This window comes from Glycine soja, chromosome 4, assembly GCF_004193775.1.
Source record: "Glycine soja cultivar W05 chromosome 4, ASM419377v2, whole genome shotgun sequence".
Lineage (NCBI taxonomy): Eukaryota > Viridiplantae > Streptophyta > Magnoliopsida > Fabales > Fabaceae > Glycine > Glycine soja.
This window is the reverse complement of record NC_041005.1, coordinates 2,955,962-2,974,806: the sequence shown is the minus strand read 5'-3', so window position 1 is coordinate 2,974,806 and position 18,845 is coordinate 2,955,962. Positions and strand designations below refer to the sequence as shown.

Here is an 18,845-nt window from a genome sequence, read left to right as displayed (position 1 = left end):
CCACCAAATAAAATTAAATTAAATGGTAAGAAATTGATTTAGTTCAATTTGAATTTAATGTTACACTAAAATCGAACCAAATCGAATTGTATTTTTATTTTATATTATATTAATTTGAATGATATTTTGTCTAAAAATCAAAGTTAAAGCACATCCCTAAAATTATAGAGAGGTGTTTATATATTATCACTTATTAAAAAAATTACCTGACTTTGATTTAGTTAATATTTACTTTCCTACCATGTAAAAAAAATGAAAATTAAGGCGCACGTTAGTGAAAATGTGGTGCGCAGTATAGCTTGACCATCATCAATAAATCACCTAAATGATTTGGTGTTTCCTCAGACAAAAAGCGTACGATAGAACCAACCTGGTTCGATGTCTCCACCTTAGGCTGAAAACTACACAACCCTCAAAAGCTGATTAATAAAATCGTGGTGGAATAACAAAAGCAAATCACATATTGTGACTTGAGGTTTGCTTCGATTCTTGGATCTCAGATTAAAGTACTAAAGAAGAGGCTTTTCTAAACAAAAGAAGAAGCGTGCAATGGTGGGATGAAGAAGAGAGCGAGAGAGGGAACATGGCGAGAGGGAAGTGGGTTTGTTCCTACAAGAAAACCACTCTCTTAGTTTGCTTCTTCAACATTGCCGTTGCTCTCTACGCTCTTCACTCTCTCTATTCTTCTCTTTATATCTACTCCGGTAACGTTTCCCGCAACGGTAAGTTACTAACTAACATCAATCAATTTCCTCTTTATGCTTCATTGTAATTGTAATAATAACGGTTGCTGCATGAGGGTTTCCTTTTCAGTTGCGTTGTATAGCCCAGATCAGATTCGGAAAATGGAACAATCAATCCAAATCCGCGGGGAATTTAAACCTGTGGAGTTAATTAAGTGGGTAAGAACTAAGAGGCGTGAACCGTTTGTACTGTACCTTCTCTTGCTGAAGTTTAATGTTTTGAAACCGTTGCTCATGTAGGTGAAGGCTTTAGAAGGGGAATTTTCGAGTGAAACTGTGGCAGTTGAGTTGCCCCGGCATTTGAAACAGAACATAATTGATGAGATCTTGCAGAGACTAAGGAGCTTGAATTTCAGTAGAACAGATATTGCTAAGGAACGAGGTGAATGCATGTTTGTGAATTTTGCTGATAAGAATCTCTGTGAAGCATCATGTATATTGATAACACTAGTTATTAAATATTGTGTTTACAGTCAAGCTAAGCTGGCATAGGATATGTATGATTTGCATTGTTACTCTGGCATTTGGCTTTTCAGTAATAAAAATGCATTTTCCGCCACCTTACCATAATTTTTAGTTTTGCAACCAATTGCGATTGTCAGTGGTCGGGTGCTCACCTCATTACTATCAGAAAGTGCACCAACTGCTGGTTTTATAGCTGTGTCTCACCTTTTATTCCTGATTAAGAGTTAGATGATAAGGAATTTCGTTTAAGTTCTTGCTGTTTTCTCATATTAATCTAGGTCGGTCCATATAATGTGTTAGGATCCAATTGTAAGGTATGAGGCTTGAGTCTCACATTGGAAGAATGGGATTCTAGTGAGGGGTTTATAAGGTTTTGGGCTCTCCAACTACAACAACTAACTTTTGTGGTGTGGCTCTCCAAGATTTTGATCAATTGGAATTAGAGCCTTTTGCCATGTCTCAGCTGCAAACTAGCAGCACGGTGGTGACGCTAGCATTGTAGTGTTCTTCTGGGAATAGTAAAAGGGTTAGTGCGCATCCAGCCCACAAGGGGTAGGGGCTGCAGAGCATGCTGGGATGTTAGGATCCAATTGCAAGGTATGGGACTTGAATTGCACATTGGAAGTATGGGAATTCTGGTGAGGAGTTTATATAAGGCTTTGGGCTCTCCAACTACAACAACTAGCTTATGTGGTGTGGCTCTCCTAAGGTTCTTGTCATGATACATCTCTCTTTTGTAACAGGAATAAGTCCTTTGCTAAATTATAGTTGTTTTGTTTGTTATGTTAATCAATGAGAATGGCAGATTGTATTATAATTTTAGAGATAATAAGGCAGGAACATGAAAATGTTGCAGTTAATTTAAGCTGAGAGATCAGTTTACACCAATGCTGCAGTTAATTTAAGCTGATACATCTCTCTTTTGTAACAAGAATAAGTCCTTTGCTAAATTATAGTTGTTTTGTTTGTTATGTTAATCAATGAGAATGGCAGATTGTATTATAATTTTAGAGATAATAAGGCAGGAACATGAAAATGTTGCAGTTAATTTAAGCTGAGAGATCAGTTTACACCAATGTAAGACAAAAGCCACCAACTGCTGGTTTTATAGCTGTGTCTCACAAAGTGCACTCCTACATCCTTCAATAACTTATTAACATATGTAGAATATGATTTTTGCCTATCCAACTGATAAATCATAACTGAATTAGAATGTATTAATTTAATAACCTCAGTTGTTTGTGTCAATGTTTTAAAAATTAAGCAACAATAAGAATATAAATATAATTATATGGTTCTTATTTTTATATATTTTAAAAGTAAATGTTTTAATTTTGATGCATGCTAATGAGGTATCAACTATCAAATAACTTTGAATTAATTTAAGATTTGTTGATATGTTCTATATGATAGAAACCTTCAATCCAAGGGTAGGTTTTGGGATAAATTTATCCAGTATAGAGTTATTGAAGGGGATCAAAGTGACTTAATTGATCCCCCCCCCCCCCCCCCCCCCCCCTCTGAGTGTGTGTGTGTGTGTATTGAGTAAGAAGTGCAGACATTGACTGAGTTTTCAGTCACTCAAATTGAGAGTATGAAATGAACTATCACAATATCACATAACTTAATAGTATTTCAAATATGTCATTTGTCATCCTGAATCATGGAGAGATAGAGACCACCAGTTTGTCTGATGTGATGTTAAATGTAAAGGGGGTTTGAATTGTTTGGTTGTTTGGGATGCAAATCAACAGCTGAAAATGTCTTGGTTGCTTTGGGTGTATAATGTTGGATCTAAGGTCCTGTGCCCACCTTCCGATTTAATTGTCATTTTAAGGCTCAGCTTAGATAAAGGTGACTCATAACATAGCATGGCCATTGTTCTGCATAATGAGTCATTTCTAAATGTGGCTGGGGGGGGGGGGGGGGGGTGAGGAAAAGGTTCATCCCAAGAATGATGAGTCTAGTCCCCTTGTTTAATGAGTTACTGTAAGCTACACTATTTTAGACATTAAATTTGGTGGTGTCATTTAAATGAAAAATTTAAAGAATTTGGAAGTATTCCTAACTTATCTGTAACATAAGTCATTCTGCTCATTTCGGTGATATTACATTTTCAATAATACAGAAGTAGTTGAGAGTTGGCGCAAAGAAAAACTGGAAGAGGTCAAGTCGGCTCTTGTGAAGGGGACTTCCAATTCAACCATTCCCCATGAAGAAGCTGGTATGATCATTGATTATCTGTTGTGTCTGTGACAGATTGTGTGATGCTTTTAGATAATGCTCTGTGCAAACTGGTAATGGATGCTTTACAAATCTTTGACGCCTTGTACATAATATTATTTCAACTTCCTAGGTATGCTAGTAAGAGTTTTGGAGTCTAATTGGGCTGTGCTCTGTGAAGAGATTGGACTCTGGATACCTGCTCAAGTTTCAAATGAAGAACATGACGACAAACCTGAGGGTGCAGAGGAGTTTGGTAATATCAATTTCTTCAGTCATAATATCCATTTTTTTCTGTTGTAGTTTTCCCCTTATGCACTACCTGCAATATTGGTTTGTAGAAAATTCATCACTTGAATGGTTTCCAGGAATCATTGAACAATGCATTATGCATGATAAAATCTGGAAGTAGTGTGCATGTATATTATTTCTTGCAGAAATTTATTCTTTGGACTTACCAAGTATACATTTTCTCCAGAGGACGAGATCCTTCCTGGCAGACCTGTTTCACCCGAGTGCCATGCTGAACTGCACACAGATTATGATGGTGCTGCAGTAAGATGGGGCCTTACCTTCCACAAAGATAGTGCGGCTGATTGCTGTCAGGCTTGTTTGGATCATGCGAAACATGCCAAAGAAGGGGAAAAGAAATGCAATATATGGGTTTATTGCCCATCTGAGTTTGGGTGTCATTCTCCAGATATCTACCAGCACAAACATCAGGAATGTTGGCTGAAATATGTAAGCTCTTCTCATGTACTTGCATAATGGCTTTTGATACTTCTATTCTCTGTGGTCTGAGAAAAGACTATCGAGTTTTACATTTTGTCTGGTGTGAAAATTTTCATCTTGTGATCATTTATTTTTGGATTAATTAAGTTTTTAGTCCCTTAACTTTTTCATATTATAATTTTTGACCCCTCAAAATATTTTTGGCAACTTTTAGTGCTTCATTAATTTTTTGTCCCTCTAAAACTTTTTGCTCATTTTTAGTTCCTCAATTATTTTTATTGCTCTAAAGTAGTCCCAAATATGAAATAAACAAGGGGCTGAAAATTGGGAAAGTAAGAACTAATTTTGAGCAATAAAAATAAATAAGAAACTAAAAATAGACAAACATTTTTAGAAGGACTAAAATTGCTGACGGAAAATTAATGAAAAACTAAGTTTATAAAAAATTTTGAGGGACTAAAAATTAGAATTTAGAAAAGTTGAGGGACTAAAAAATTAATTAACCCTTTATTTTTCCTCCCGCTGGCTAATATACTCTAATTGATATTTTGAATCCAGGCTGAGAAACCTCGATTAAATTTTAAGGATAAGTATCCTGAATCATATCGAAATTCACATCCTTCTGCACCAGTGATCGTTCCGTGGGTCTCTGGAGTTATTAGTTCATGAGTCAAATAACCAAACACCAAATGTAACGAGATCAACCAGAGCTACCTTGTAGACTACACAACGGCGCAAAGCTAGCTCATCAAAGCCTTTGCATGCTCGAGGATTATATACCATTGTTCTTCAACATGTTTTTTTTGTAAAAGAAATGAACTGGGGAGCAAAGAATTTTCCCAATGATCATTTAGGACTTGGTTTTGGTCAAAATGAGGTTTTTGACAGACTCACCTCAGACCTCCGTGCCAAGGATTTTCCACCAAGGTCGGGTCTAACACCGAGGAAATGTGACTTTTAACTGATGAAGATGTTGCAAGCTATCTGATAACATAATTCATTGTATCTGTGGGACTTAGAATCCTACTCATAGTATCATTCTTGTTCGTGATGTTGATGATGATCATCAATCTTCTCTGTCCGCTTCCTTTCCTTTTATACATTATAATCATACGTACATTTATACGTGTATAATATAATGTTTATCTATGTCTCACGTAGTAGTTATGTTACCCAGTTTATTTTGTCAACTCGATCCTCTAGATTTTCCACTCAAGATTGAAATACTACCAAGCATAATAGGTAATTAATAACTGATTACATTTTCCATTCTTAGTTTTTCTCTAAAAGAAAAACGTTTTAGTTATAGCACTGTGGCTAGAGCCATCAAAATGGGCTAGGATTGGACTAAAAAATTGTCATGTTCAAACTTTTCTTTTTTTCAGCTGGAGTTAAATATGGTTCTTAAGCCTATCCATTGGTTATTTCTATTTAGGTTTGGTTTGCAACTTACGCTGCTTAGGCTTTACTGTTCAACAGCCATTATTGCTATTCTAGTGTCCAACATGAGTTTTGGCCGATCTCACCTTTTTACTTTGCTTTTAATATTTGCCACAACTATAACGCATAAAAGAAAGGTATTTTAAATGGTGAGAGACCCCCAATTACGCAATGCACCCTGCGCTTAATTATCGGGAAGGTCTGTATACTTCAATAAGAGTGGATTAAGAAAAAAGAGAGAAGTGATTTATAAAAGATAGGTTTGACTAAGTGAAGCTGGTATCCGAAGTCTTAAACTTATACCACGATTTTCAGATAAAATGATTTTTCTGATTTTAAAATCAAATTATTTTTTATTTCATCTTATTTATTTAATGTGAAACTTATATTTAAAACTTTTAGAATACTCACAAAATGTCCAATACTTGACCGGTTTAACTTCTAGTGGCAAACACTAATGGAAGAAAACAGCAACTAAACGAGGGAAAGTGTATCATCCTCTCTGGCCCATATTCACGCTTTGTAGCTCATAAATTGAGTTTCAAACTGCCCCCAAATCATCTAGGCAGACTATGTTGAAATGTTGAATCAAATTTTTGAAATAATTTTACTTTCTCTTTTCTTTTACTCGAAATCCTTTTCTTTACTAGCATCTTTTTTCATGAGTCATTTTTACAACATCTTTGTACCATGTGAATGTAAGCCAGTTTCAAGACATACCACAAGGGGTCATTTAGCTTAACATGTCCCTTTCTGCGTTTTTTCCCCGATATAACTTCATTTGGAGGATAACCCATCCAATTCGATTTATCAAATAGCAGTGTTTATTCGGTGGCACGTCTCGTTAACGATGACTTTAACTTAAAGTGTAACACTCATTAAGCACTATCTCTACACTCAGAAAAATAAACAAATCGTTGAAGGTTACCTGGTGGAGACATTTCTTATGTGTACCACAGACATACATAACACGCCCAAAAACAAAGACGTGTCACATAAAAATTTCACAGCCAAATTACTTAACCGTCGTCAAATAAACATTTGAATCCTAAATTGAATATTGTAGCCATTAGTTAAAATGTCTTTAAGCCATTTTAACTTTGTCTTTACCTTAAAGAACAGAAAACTTTTTTAGTGCTACCAGTACGCTGCTGGGCCACTATCAACTAAGCAGGTAAATTCGAACATCAAATCTAGCGAATTGATGGTTCCATATATATATATATATAAATGTGCTCCCAACTGACAATTATTGATGAATTAATTTCCACATGGGTGTGTTCTACCATGAAGAGCCACCAAACCATCCCAAGAGATGCAAATACCTTGTGGCAACTCTTAAGGAAGTATTTTCCCGTTGCCAAACGTTTGCAGCACGGCTTTCAACTTCAAGTTTTGAGGATGAGTGCCCAGTGAGCGATTTTGACGAGAAACAAGAAGTAAGTATCTCTATTTTTTTAAAAAATTATGAAATTTTGACTTTTGACTGTATCAAAGAATGTCTTGTGGTTCATGTAATGTAATGAATCTCACCTAACGAGATAAAATTTTATTGTTGTCATTATTTTAATTATAGTTGATTTTTAGAGTAAAGTGATTTATATTTAAAAGTTTTTATTCATATTAGTATTAAATTTTGGATTCAAAGGAAAAGTTATATTAAATTATTTTAATTCAAAACAATTCTCAATATGAGATAAAACATACGAACATTTATCTAAACTCAACATTAATTAATGTTTTAATGTGATTTTGAAATACCAGTTAACCTGAACCAAAATAATGTTTAACTGGTATTTCGATGTGATTTTGGATGACTCTACATGAAACTAAATTCACTTAACTAGTCAATAATCAAATTGTTTTAGACTCTTAATTTTTCACAAATTGAAGGTCAATATGAATGTTCTTTTGTTTTCATCTGCTTTCCCAGTTGTTTATCTCAGCAGTGATAAGCCGAAACATGGAGAAACAAAAGCACAAGCCAAGTGTCTTGAGACACAGCTTTTCCTGGGTATATTCTCCTGCAACGAAAGAACTTTATTTCACTCAGGCAGTGGCACCAGAAGAAAAGGTGGTGAAGGGTGATGAAGAAAGTGGTGAAGGAGAAGAGTTTTTGTCAGTTAAAAGTTGTTTCTCACGCTGTTCAAGTTCGCCAAGTGGGGAAGCATTCTATTCTGTGAAGACAAACCTTTCACGGTGTTCAAGCTTGAACGAACTTGACTTGTCTAAATATTGGAGGCGCTCAGTGATTCAGGAGTTTTGTCATTGCCAGGGATGGCCTTTTGGTCTCTGCCGCAGAGCTGTGTTGCTTCCACCACTGCCCATGTCACCTTCTGAGTCATGGTTGTCGCGTAAAATGCAACCAACTATTAAGAAACCATGAATCTATTTGTTCACCTTATGTTACTTTATAGGATTGTTTAACTTATCTCAAGTAAAGATAGGTTAAACAACTTTATAAAGATATGATTTGTGTAACTAAAAAATTGTATCAACCATCTTGAAGCATATGATTAATTACACTATATAATTATGTTTTATGAGGTTTTTTAACCATTTTTTACCTGAGATAAGTTAGTACTTTTATTTTATCTTTCTTTTCAGGAACTGTAACAGCCACATAGAGTAATCAGTATTGAAAGGTATAATGCACTTTTATAATAAAGAACTCTTATATTATTATTCCATAACACACGACAGCAGGTATCAGTTTTCAGAGCTTTGCTATAACATGAAATTTTCAACAAAAACACGAGGAACATTGTGTTGCAGTTCTGACATAGAAGGTGAGACCGACCGACAAACTTTGACACGAACTATTTTTTTAATTAATCATTCTATTAACTGAATCAAGCAAATAGTACCTTCAACTAATTTCTTGGTATGTAAATAAATGAGAGCGTCATCAGTACAATCATTAAAAGTTGCCATTTATCTCAGAGCTAACAAAGCGGAAGGGGAAGTTGATTTCATAATGATGCTGAATTGCCGATAAACTAGCATGGTATATACTTAAGTTAATCACCTGTTAAACATTGGATATACTTTCTCCTATTAATAAATGCACATACATGCTACAACATGGTCATTTGCTTAGAATGAAATATAAAATATTAATAATATAATTCTCATATGCTTGACAACAAAGTACTTAATAAGCTTGGTTGCATCCATCTACAAAATTAGCCTACACAAGGCTCGGTTGAATTCAGACCCGAAAGGTTAAAAACATTAATTCTCATATGCTAGATAAGGAATTGAACTTTTCCATCCAAAATTTGAAAACTCAACAAATATATTGTGTAGTATATAAATGTTTTTTTTTTTAATTTTAGTAAAATTAAAAAATATATAACCCTTTTTAAATTGTGAATATATATATATATATATATAATTTAATTAAATAAGCGAAATGTATGTAATTTAAATATAAGGAAAAAATAATAACCTCTTCAAAATTATAAAAAATAAGAGCATAAATAAATAGCTTTTTAGATGAAAAATAAAATTAATATAAAAAATAAAATTTGAGATTTAAAGAAACAAAACATAATTTTAAGGTAAAAGAAATATTAAAAAATAATTAATAACTTTTAAAATTAAAAAATATATAAAAGAAGCATTAAATAATAATAAAAAGTGTTTTGAGAAGAAAAAAAGAATATTATTGCATTAAAAATCAGAATTTAAATTTATAACCTAAGAGTTTATTTGGAGTATTGCCAACATTGTTTTGCAGAATTTACTTAAAATAATGCTCATTTATTCTTCCTATTTCGGTTATTTTTTCCCCGCAATTTATTCGTTTCCGCTCTTTAATATGCTGTCGTTGTTAGGTGAGCCGTGAGCGTATGAAATTATGAATCAGTATAACCATTAACAAGATTCATGAATCACGAGTCTATAGAAAAATAAAATGCATCAAATTTCTTTGTGGCTTATTTCATCACGCTCAGACAGCTCCAAATTAAAAGTCAAAACTCAAAAGCCACAAAGTAAAAGGTTCACATTTTTGTATGAGCCCATGGATCAACGATGGCCCTACCTTCCGGCGAATAAGAAGAGTACAGAAGAGGGACTACGATTCCATAATAAACAAATTAAGCATGCCAAATCAATCATTCTAATAACTTTTAGGATACATGCATTTTATTATTAATATTGTCTCCTGATCTTAAATAAAATTTATGTATTTGATATTTCTTTATCTTATACATTTTTTAAATAATTTATAGAATAGTAGAATATTGTATATTCTTCTCATTAATTTAAATTTCCCCTAATCTATTTCGTAGTTAATTATATAGATTAAAGAAAGTCAAAGTAATGTGAAAAAATAATGAGATGCCAAGTGATATTTTTTAAGAGGTATGTCTCAACTTTTATAGCTTCAATAATGCCTATGTATAATCAATCATGCAATACACTGTTATTTGTTTCTAATTAATTATTTTTTAATATGTTATATTTTATTTTTAATTTTTAAGAAATTCGTGAATTTTATCTTGAATATTCTTTATCAATGATAATAAAAATGATTTTTTATATGTCTTTCACACATTTAAATTTATATCAAGGTTTGTATAAAATTTGTGTAGGCTTTCAAGATAAATATCGTATAAGTTTTTTGTCATAAAAAGTTTAAGGAAGAATTAAGGTTTAATTACTCATTTATTTATTATAATTTTATAATTTATATTTTTTAGTTCCTATATTTTAAAAGTCATCTTATATTTTAATTTTTTTGTATTTCCTATTATTTGAAATTGATGTTTTAAATTTCTGTAATTTATATTTTAATTATTTTTTAATTCTTACTAAAAAAATTAATTATAAATTATTAACTATTTTTTATTATAAATTATTTTGTGATAAATTAATTATAAATAACTTTCTTAATTGTAATTGATAATTAAAGTGTTTATGCTTAAAAATTGAGGGCGGCGGAAGATAACGTGCACTGTATATATTAAACAAAAAAAAGATTGGTTGTTGTCTATGCGAGTGGACACTGCACTGCATAGAGAGCGAAAGTCCTTTTCCTTATTATATGGAGGCTCCAAGCAACTTGGAAATCTCGGTGGATGTTCCTCCTTACCTTCGAGTGCACAAAGACGGCACCCAAGTTGTTCCCGCGGGCCTCGATTCCGACACCGATGTTGTTTCCAAAGACATCCTTATCGTCCCCGAAACCGGCGTCACAGCCAGGCTCTACCGTCCAAATTCCACCCCCAAAACCGCCAAGCTCCCTTTACTTCTTTACTTCCACGGCGGCGCCTTCTGCATCTCCTCCGCCTCCGACCCTCTTTACCACACCTCCCTCAACAACCTCGTCGCCGAGGCCAACGTTGTCGCTCTCTCCGTCAATTACAGGCTCGCACCAGAGCACCCTCTTCCCACCGCGTACCAAGATTCCTGGTCCGCGATACAATGGGCCGCTTCTAATGCTAAACACCATCAAGAAGATTGGATCAGGGACAACGTTGATTTTGACAGAGTCTTCCTAGCAGGGGACAGCGCAGGTGCCAACATGGGACACTACACGGCCTTGAAGTTGAATAATAATGTTCCAACAAATGATGATTTCGATTTCAAGGTTGCGGGTCTCATCATGGTGAACCCTTATTTCTGGGGAAAGGAAGCAATTGGAGTGGAGATTACGGATCCGGAGAGGAAGAAGATGGTGGATAAGTGGTGGAGTTTTGTTTGTCCTTCGGATAAAGGGAACGATGACCCTTTGATTAACCCTTTTGTGGAGGAGGCTCCGGGTATTGAAGGGGTTGCTGGCGATAGGGTTCTTGTTACTGTTGCGGAGAAAGACATACTGAGGGAAAGGGGGGAGCTTTATCACAAAAGGTTGAGCAACTGCGGCTGGAAAGGAATTGCTGAGTTCTACGAGACTCCAGGGGAGGATCATGTGTTTCACATCTTCAACCCTGATTGCGACAAAGCCAAGAGTTTGATTAAACGCATCGCTGATTTCATTAATGAACACTGAATGCATGTTTACTGTCATCATTGTGTTGTGTGTGGATGCATTAATAAAATTGAACAATGGTTAGGAAGCCTCTTCTTTTATTTCACTGTTGGAAATCCGTAAAACTTGTTTTGCTTCCCTGTTTATAATTACTGTCGTGAGCTTTATTAATATACCTGGCTGTGTTGTATTTTCTATAAAATGAATTTATTTGTAGGCTTTGTTAATTTATGTTATTATCCGTGCTTAAACTTAAATTTTAATATGGAAAGAATCATAGTGGCTGGTCGGATAACTGTAGCATGCAGCTTGGTCATCAATTTTTAGTTTACACATTATGAAGCAAAAATTCGTGGTGAAGGCACGCAATTTCTGTTAACATGTCAAAAGTGCCAAGGAAATTAGGAATCATTTCACCAGAGCAGAGAGCCAATTGGCAGAGTATATTTCTACATTTTACTAAATCCATGTGAGGATAATGTCATATTGAGCACAAGCATCTTATTAGTGTGCGTTTGGATATATATATTAATATATTTGTAAAATTAATTTTGAATCAACGTGAATTTACGGAAACGGGAGTTTTGTAGTAACATAACTTTTGTTTGGATAACAAATAATATTAAAAAAAATAATTTTATCACACAATACTGTTTGAAGTTTGAACCAAGAGTTGCCATTTATCTGTACACTGTAATGCCATAATTTGATGACTGAGGCCACATTAGGATATCCAGTGACCTGCCAAATAGAATGCCATACAATAGATAAAATTATAATTATTATTAGAATATTCTTTGATAAAAGTGGAGAAAAATTTTAAGTTTTTATTCCATTATTTGAGAAAATAAAATAGGAAGCAAATTACTAAACAATTAGTCAGGTTATTTCATTTCACAAAATTTTAAACAATTTCAAGAAAATATAAAAACTAATAAGTGAGATGATGAGGAAAAAAGAAAAAAAAAATAGAAAGGAAACAAGATGGAATCGATTTTTTGATATAAAAAGTAAGTAAATCTTTACAATTATCCTTTCATGAATACAACTATAAAAAACAATGCATAATAGCAATGAAGAACAAACTTAAATTCCTATGCATCTATTTCAACCCTTCACTACTAGACTTATCTTAGCGGATTAAAAAAAAATGATTTGAGACAACATTTCCATGAGCAAGGAAAATAAAAAAAAGAATAAGAAATAAAATAAGAAGGCATTGGAACTATTTGAGCATATCTTTTTGAGCATCTTAGCTCTGAAAAACGTGAAGAACGACTTGTATGTGCTAGTATTGCAGTTACGTTAATACAGTCCATTAAGAGCCCGTATACCACAAGTTCAATCCTCGGTCTTCAGAATAATAGCCCAAAATATGCTGTTACAACTTACAACTCAAATAATTTTTCACTTTTACTATTCACTTCTCAACTTACTAAGTATGCCCCCCTTTTTTATATTTTTTATTGTAAAAAATATCATTTTGTATAAAAATAATAAAATTCCTGTCTATTTCTGTACCTGCCTTCTCTATTTTTTTTACCATCCATATTCATTATTCTTTTAATCCTAATTTTGCTCCACATCTTTATTATTCTTTAACTCTAATTTTACACAGCATCTTCATTATTCGTTAAAACCATTACGTATATTTTCTGTCCTATTTTTCCTCTCTATAAAAATATTAAAATTTCAACATATTTTCATTTCCTACATTGAGTACAATGTTTTCATCAAAATTCGATATTGATATTGTGCGTTTTTTCTCTATCAATGTGGTGGTATGCATATTTCACCAATTATATACATAATATTGTACGTTGGAACATACTATATATGTTGCATTTTCATCAATAAATCATTGTGACAATTACTTTATCCAAAGGTATGTCATTGTGTTGCGTTTGTTCATCGATACCGTGTTTGACTTCTTTTAATGCTACTAGAAATTACTTTCCGTAAACATACCTATTTTGGGAAGTAACTTTTAGAAGATTTTATTATTACTATCATAAACTACTTAGTAAATAGGAGGTATAAATAGCAAAAACATAATTCTTTGGATCAAATTTATTGCTATCCTATCAACTAGGGTTCATAAGTCTTATCTGAACCTATCTGAACCAATAAAGCTCAGAGTAAATCACTAATTATCTCTAAAGTTTTGTAAAATTATACATTTTTTTTCTTCTGTTTTTTAATATTTATAATAACATTTGTTGTAACTAATCTTAACTAACTCTACGTACTATAGCATCTTTTGATTTTTGAAGTCTCTTAATACATATTTTTATTTGTCCAAAGCCTCTCCATAGTAAATAAATATAGAATAAATTACACTGATTGCTTCTAAGATTTTGTTAAATTACTCAAACTTTTCCTTTTTTTATTTACTCACACTAACCTCCTTAATTTTTGAAGATATACCTAACATCTCCTTATACATTATATATACTAACTCTATTAATTGTTTGAAAAATATTATACATGATCCCTCATAAGTTATAAGGGAGATTATTACAAATGTAAAAAAATAAGAAAAATTTATCTAATTTCATTAAAGATGATCAGTGTAATTTATTCCAAATATAAATTGAGAGATTAAGTATGTTGCAATACACGAATGATAATAGTTGCCCTAAAGGAGTTGTTACTGCGATTTACATAATAATTTCTTAATAAAGTTTTCAGTTGACTCATTTAGGTTAGCGGGTCAAACACTTGAACTAAGTGAGAAAATGTAGCACTTTTTTTAAAATCGTGTTTAAATTTACTTAATGGTTCAAATGTTTTGAATATGAAAGGTCAGATTTTTTAATACTGATTATAGCAGTGATAATAACTATTAAATATATTTTTAATGATAAAATGCTTATTTATATTAATTGTTGGTCCTTGAGCTCCACATTCAAGATTTCTATACACCATTATAGTGAGTGTAAGAGCTTGAAAAACCAAAAAAATAGAGAGATTCACAACTTTTACTATTGCAACACTTGGATGCAATTTTCATTCAGATTATTATGCATTTTTTTTGCCACCAATACATGATATATTCATTTGATATCATAAACATAAAAGAATTTATAATTTTGTTTGTAAAAAAAAGAATTTGTTTTTTTCTTACAAAAAATACACAAACTTGACAATTAATTTTTATTGAATAGAAGGACTCTCAAACGTAGCTTGAGAAAGGAAACTCAGACTTCATGAGCAAAGTGGCTTGGGACCTTCTTAGTGTGAGGGGATTTCAATTCTCGGAGCCTCCTCTCTTTCAAAAGTATTTTTGCAAACCTACAAAGATTAACAACAACAATATTAATTTTACTTATGCATAATATAAGTCTGGCAAAGAATATGAATGCGGTAGCTTTCTCCGAAGATTGCTTTGCTGTCATATATTTGTTGGGATTATTTCTGTGGGTAATGCTAAGTTTTCATTTTGGACAGGATTTTCATCATGTATGCTTTTTTTTTGTCTTGGGTTGAAGTGTTAGGAATTAAAACTCAGTATCTCTAGCCTATGTGATACATGCATCATGCACTTTTCCTCATGTATTTTGTTTTTTTGTCTTGGGTTGAAGTGTTAGGAAATAAAAAAAAGATTTTCTGATTTGAAAAAAATAAATAATAATACAATATTAGGCATAGTCACTGAATGAGCCATTAATTAACAATTATAACCTTACCTTTTGAGAGCATCTTCATTGGTCTCCCCATTTCCTACCGGCTCAAACAGACCATCCTCCAAATTGATCTGAGATACTGGTTTCTTTAACAACCTCTCACCAATTTGGCTAAGTTTTTCCAAATTCTCTTTCGTCGCAATATCAACTGAATAGTCTGTACCGGTCAATGTATCATCCTGCACGTTGATTGAATTTCCCAAATTAAAGGAAAATGTTTATTTTTCTTTTTTTGAGTACAGAAATATCGAAAGGTCATCAAATAAGAAGTAGTAAGACTAAAAAATTTCATAGTAATTTCTAATAAAAACAGTAGCAGAAAACATGATAAAAATTGTATTGAAAAGAATCTTACTAACCATTTCTCTTCAAAATAAACACAAAGAAGAAAGATTAGATAGAGCTATATATATAGCTTAATTACTTGTATCCGAAGGTAATTATTTTCGGAATGCAGTGCTTGAGTGACGGTAGCAAGATGAAAATCAACCATATCTGCGCTGGACTGAGTAAACACATCAATCAAGGGAGTAGAACCACTGTTGGTTAACCAATCCAATAGACCCCATTTTGCTGCCATTTGTGCATTGAATTTCTGTTCATTCTTAGGGGTTCCAGTGCCCAGAGAGATTATCAAAAAACGACCATATTCCATTGGCTTGATGGAAAAGAAGTCCGGATTGTCGTTTAATATCTGCTTCGTTACTTGATTCATGGCCACCAAAGTCTGGATCACGAAGTTCCCAGAAACAAATAATCAGTGATGTTAACAATACATACTAAATAGTTTAAATAAAGGCCAAAACACTGGGGTCGAATCGTGGTGAAAAGTTAAAGTAATTTATATGAGGTCTTAAATTTGATTTTTGTTGTTTTCATTGTAAAAAAACAAGTTTAAATATATATATATATATATATGTATATATATATATATTAGAAAATAAAAATATAATATATTTATTGAATATAAAGGTTCTGTTTGGTTCAAAGAAAAATAAGGGACGATGGAGATTTTAATAGAGGAGAAGAAAAATAGTAATTAGATGAGAAAGAACTTTAGTCCTCTCTATTTTCGTTCTCTTTTCCTTTTTTAAAATTGGACTAAATAACACAAACTTATAAAAAAAAGAAATGCTTCTCTTCATTGTATTTCTTCTACAAAACACTACGAAAAAGTAAAAACAACATAATTTAAATGGACTAAAATTCCTTAAATATATAAAACTTCGTACCCGAGAGGCTCTTCGCTATGCGAAAGTATGGGAGAGGGATGTTGTACGCAGCCTTATCCTTGCATATGCAAAGAGGCTGTTTCCGGATTCGAATCCATGACCAACAAGTCATCAAGGCACAAAAATTTTTCTTAAATATATATTAAAAAAAAAGAAAGAGTTAGAGGTATTTGTAAGTACCGGATTATTAGCACAAACGCCACCGTCAATAAGGTTGAATTGGTGCATGTTCCCTTCTGAATCTTTGTTGTTGAAGTGGTAGGCTGGAAGATAAGTAGGTGCGGCAGAAGTGCTGATGCATATGTCGGAGAGTCGAGCATCCAAGCAAGGAGACCTCTTTATTTGGTAAGAGGAGAAAATGATTGGTTGCAATGTCTTGATGTCAAAGGTGGGAATCACTATATTGGTCAGCGTTTCATGCAAACGTGTCTCCCCTACTTTCTCTCTCACCACTTCTTGAAGGTATTTTCCATTGTATTTCGGTCCTCCCAATGATCTCAACAACTTTCCTACCGATCCCCACAAGCCACTGTGTTCAATGAGTACAAGTTAAACTATTGTGTGTCAATGAAACGTGATATACAAAAGTTAAAAATTGTCATTAATTTACTGTTAATTAAAGGGATGAGGATATATATACATATATATATGTCTCTCTATTGTCTGGTTTTTAATAAAATTTCTTTTGTTCTATATAAAAAGAATATACAATTTAAATATACCTGTGTTGTGGGAAAATCTTTGGGCAATGTTCCAAGTAAAAGGGCTTGATATCCTTGGCAGCAAATAGAGGACGCTGATTATCATTTGGAGCAGTTAACATAGCTGTTACAATACCTCCTGTGCTTGTTCCTGCAATCACATCAAAATAGTCTGCAAGCCTTGCATCCTCACCGTCCAACTCCTGCATGTATAGATCGTTAATTATTAATTAACAGACCACATTAAGTTATAATTAACTTATAAGATAATGTGCTTTATCCATGATTCTTGACGTTTTCTTTCCACGAATATAGACAGGAAAATGCTAATTATCAGTGTTTTGTTTTTAATTATATATTTTTAAGAAACTGATGGTGTAGAAAAGAATTGGTGGCTGTATATTTGGTTTTAAATATCCATTTTTACTTCAAACAACTTATAATTTGGTTTAATGCCTCTTTTTAATACGCAAAAAAAACTGTACGTATGCCTATATGGTAAATCAAAGCCCATTGATGTAAATAGATGCATATACCTACCTGAAGTTGCGCTTCAAGGAAAGCAAGAATAGTTGCGGGGATAATGCCCCTGATACCACCTCCGTCGATGCTGAGAATAGTGACTAAGTTTCCATAGGTTGGAGGCTGAATCTGTAGAAGGGATGACAATGTTCTCTCCATATATATAAATCACAAAGTTACTCACTGAATATTTGGAAAGTTGAAAGTTAGTGATCTGTACACGTTTGATTCTGTTTTTGTTTTCTTTTTTCCAAGGGAAGCCAAAGAAAAGTTGAAAGCTTAAGAATTGTTGGCACAGTGGAAAACTTGCGATTACAAAGGAAGTGTTAAAGAAAGCTAGATAGTAGATTCAAGTTTTTCGTTGTTGTTTGATGGCTTTCTCTAAGGTCCTATTTATAGGGGAATTTTGATGTTATATATGCGTGCAAGGGTATAGTTCAAATGCGACAGCGTGATGTTCAGTATCTGGCTTGGTAAAAGTGTTGAATGTCTCCAATATCCGAACCATGTCATGTCAATTAAGGGCCCGAGTTGAATATTCTATGGTCCAAACTTCGTCTTAATTAGAGTTAGACTTACATCCCACGAACAATTTCCGCGAATGTGGTTCACAAATGAGTGGATCGTGACATTCGGCTTCTCCTCACGTAAAATCTAACAATTGAATGATCATTTGTGCATCAATTTTAATTTCTAAGAAAAAACTTTAGTGACATCCCTATCGAACTTTGGTTTTTAATTTTGTAATCTTTTTCCGGTCTAGAGTTCCTTTAAGGTTTAATTAGAGCTGTCTAGCTAGAACATGCATTAGTGTGTCATCTGCCTGATTCTAAGATCTAACCTGTATAGAGGTTTCTTTTGATTGGATTTTATCATATCTTATTCCTAAGATTAGGGAATGAGATATGATAAACACATCCAAGATATCTGTATATATGACCAAAATGTTTTTTACACGTGATTCTGGTTATGCATGCAGGCAATTGAGGGGGATTGTTATATTGGAAGGACAGGTATTATTATGGTGTTGGTGAAGTGGTATTAAGTTGTCGACGTTGGCATTTTGCTGGCATCGAATAAATGCTATCCCATGTGTGTGTTGGCTAAGGGATCCTTTTCTA

At 33.1% G+C, this 18,845-nt stretch overlaps 4 protein-coding genes across 4 annotated transcripts; 3 read left to right on the top strand and 1 right to left on the bottom strand.

Annotated features, from left to right (window-relative positions):
* The first annotated feature begins 358 nt into the window (after window positions 1–358).
* Window positions 359–5,335, top strand: LOC114408691. The gene is made up of 7 exons (XM_028371823.1): window positions 359–722; window positions 814–902; window positions 984–1,125; window positions 3,337–3,432; window positions 3,565–3,687; window positions 3,910–4,172; window positions 4,722–5,335. Exons 1-7 carry the CDS (start codon window positions 584–586, stop codon window positions 4,830–4,832), a joined length of 963 nt encoding a protein of 320 aa, XP_028227624.1. The 5' UTR covers window positions 359–583; the 3' UTR covers window positions 4,833–5,335.
* Window positions 5,336–6,857: 1,522 nt separating this feature from the next.
* On the top strand, window positions 6,858–8,154 carry LOC114408690. Its single transcript, XM_028371821.1, has 2 exons — window positions 6,858–7,042; window positions 7,537–8,154. The coding sequence occupies exons 1-2, from the start codon at window positions 6,875–6,877 to the stop codon at window positions 7,987–7,989; spliced, it is 621 nt and encodes a 206-aa protein (XP_028227622.1). The 5' UTR covers window positions 6,858–6,874; the 3' UTR covers window positions 7,990–8,154.
* Window positions 8,155–10,584: 2,430 nt separating this feature from the next.
* Window positions 10,585–11,810, top strand: LOC114408689 (probable carboxylesterase 2). Its single transcript, XM_028371820.1, has 2 exons — window positions 10,585–11,603; window positions 11,639–11,810. Exons 1-2 carry the CDS (start codon window positions 10,657–10,659, stop codon window positions 11,646–11,648), a joined length of 957 nt encoding a protein of 318 aa, XP_028227621.1. The 5' UTR covers window positions 10,585–10,656; the 3' UTR covers window positions 11,649–11,810.
* Window positions 11,811–14,625: 2,815 nt separating this feature from the next.
* LOC114408062 (patatin-like protein 2) lies at window positions 14,626–18,087 on the bottom strand. Its single transcript, XM_028371188.1, has 6 exons — window positions 17,743–18,087; window positions 17,224–17,405; window positions 16,682–17,030; window positions 15,694–15,996; window positions 15,273–15,448; window positions 14,626–14,877 (listed from the first exon to the last, which is right to left on the bottom strand). The coding sequence occupies exons 1-6, from the start codon at window positions 17,881–17,883 to the stop codon at window positions 14,784–14,786; spliced, it is 1,245 nt and encodes a 414-aa protein (XP_028226989.1). The 5' UTR covers window positions 17,884–18,087; the 3' UTR covers window positions 14,626–14,783.
* Window positions 18,088–18,845: the final 758 nt, after the last annotated feature.

Coding starts and splice junctions, on each gene's coding strand:
- LOC114408691 (XM_028371823.1), top strand. CDS start 584: ATGGCGAGAGGGAAGTGGGTTTGTTCCTACAAGAAAACCACTCTCTTA. Junction 1,126..3,336: donor AGATATTGCTAAGGAACGAG/GTGAATGCATGT, acceptor TCAATAATACAG/AAGTAGTTGAGAGTTGGCGC. Junction 3,688..3,909: donor TGAGGGTGCAGAGGAGTTTG/GTAATATCAATT, acceptor CATTTTCTCCAG/AGGACGAGATCCTTCCTGGC.
- LOC114408690 (XM_028371821.1), top strand. CDS start 6,875: ATGGGTGTGTTCTACCATGAAGAGCCACCAAACCATCCCAAGAGATGC. Junction 7,043..7,536: donor ATTTTGACGAGAAACAAGAA/GTAAGTATCTCT, acceptor CTGCTTTCCCAG/TTGTTTATCTCAGCAGTGAT.
- LOC114408689 (XM_028371820.1), top strand. CDS start 10,657: ATGGAGGCTCCAAGCAACTTGGAAATCTCGGTGGATGTTCCTCCTTAC.
- LOC114408062 (XM_028371188.1), bottom strand. CDS start 17,883: ATGGAGAGAACATTGTCATCCCTTCTACAGATTCAGCCTCCAACCTAT. Junction 17,031..17,223: donor AAGATTTTCCCACAACACAG/GTATATTTAAAT, acceptor CATTGAACACAG/TGGCTTGTGGGGATCGGTAG. Junction 14,878..15,272: donor AATGAAGATGCTCTCAAAAG/GTAAGGTTATAA, acceptor TAATCTTTGTAG/GTTTGCAAAAATACTTTTGA.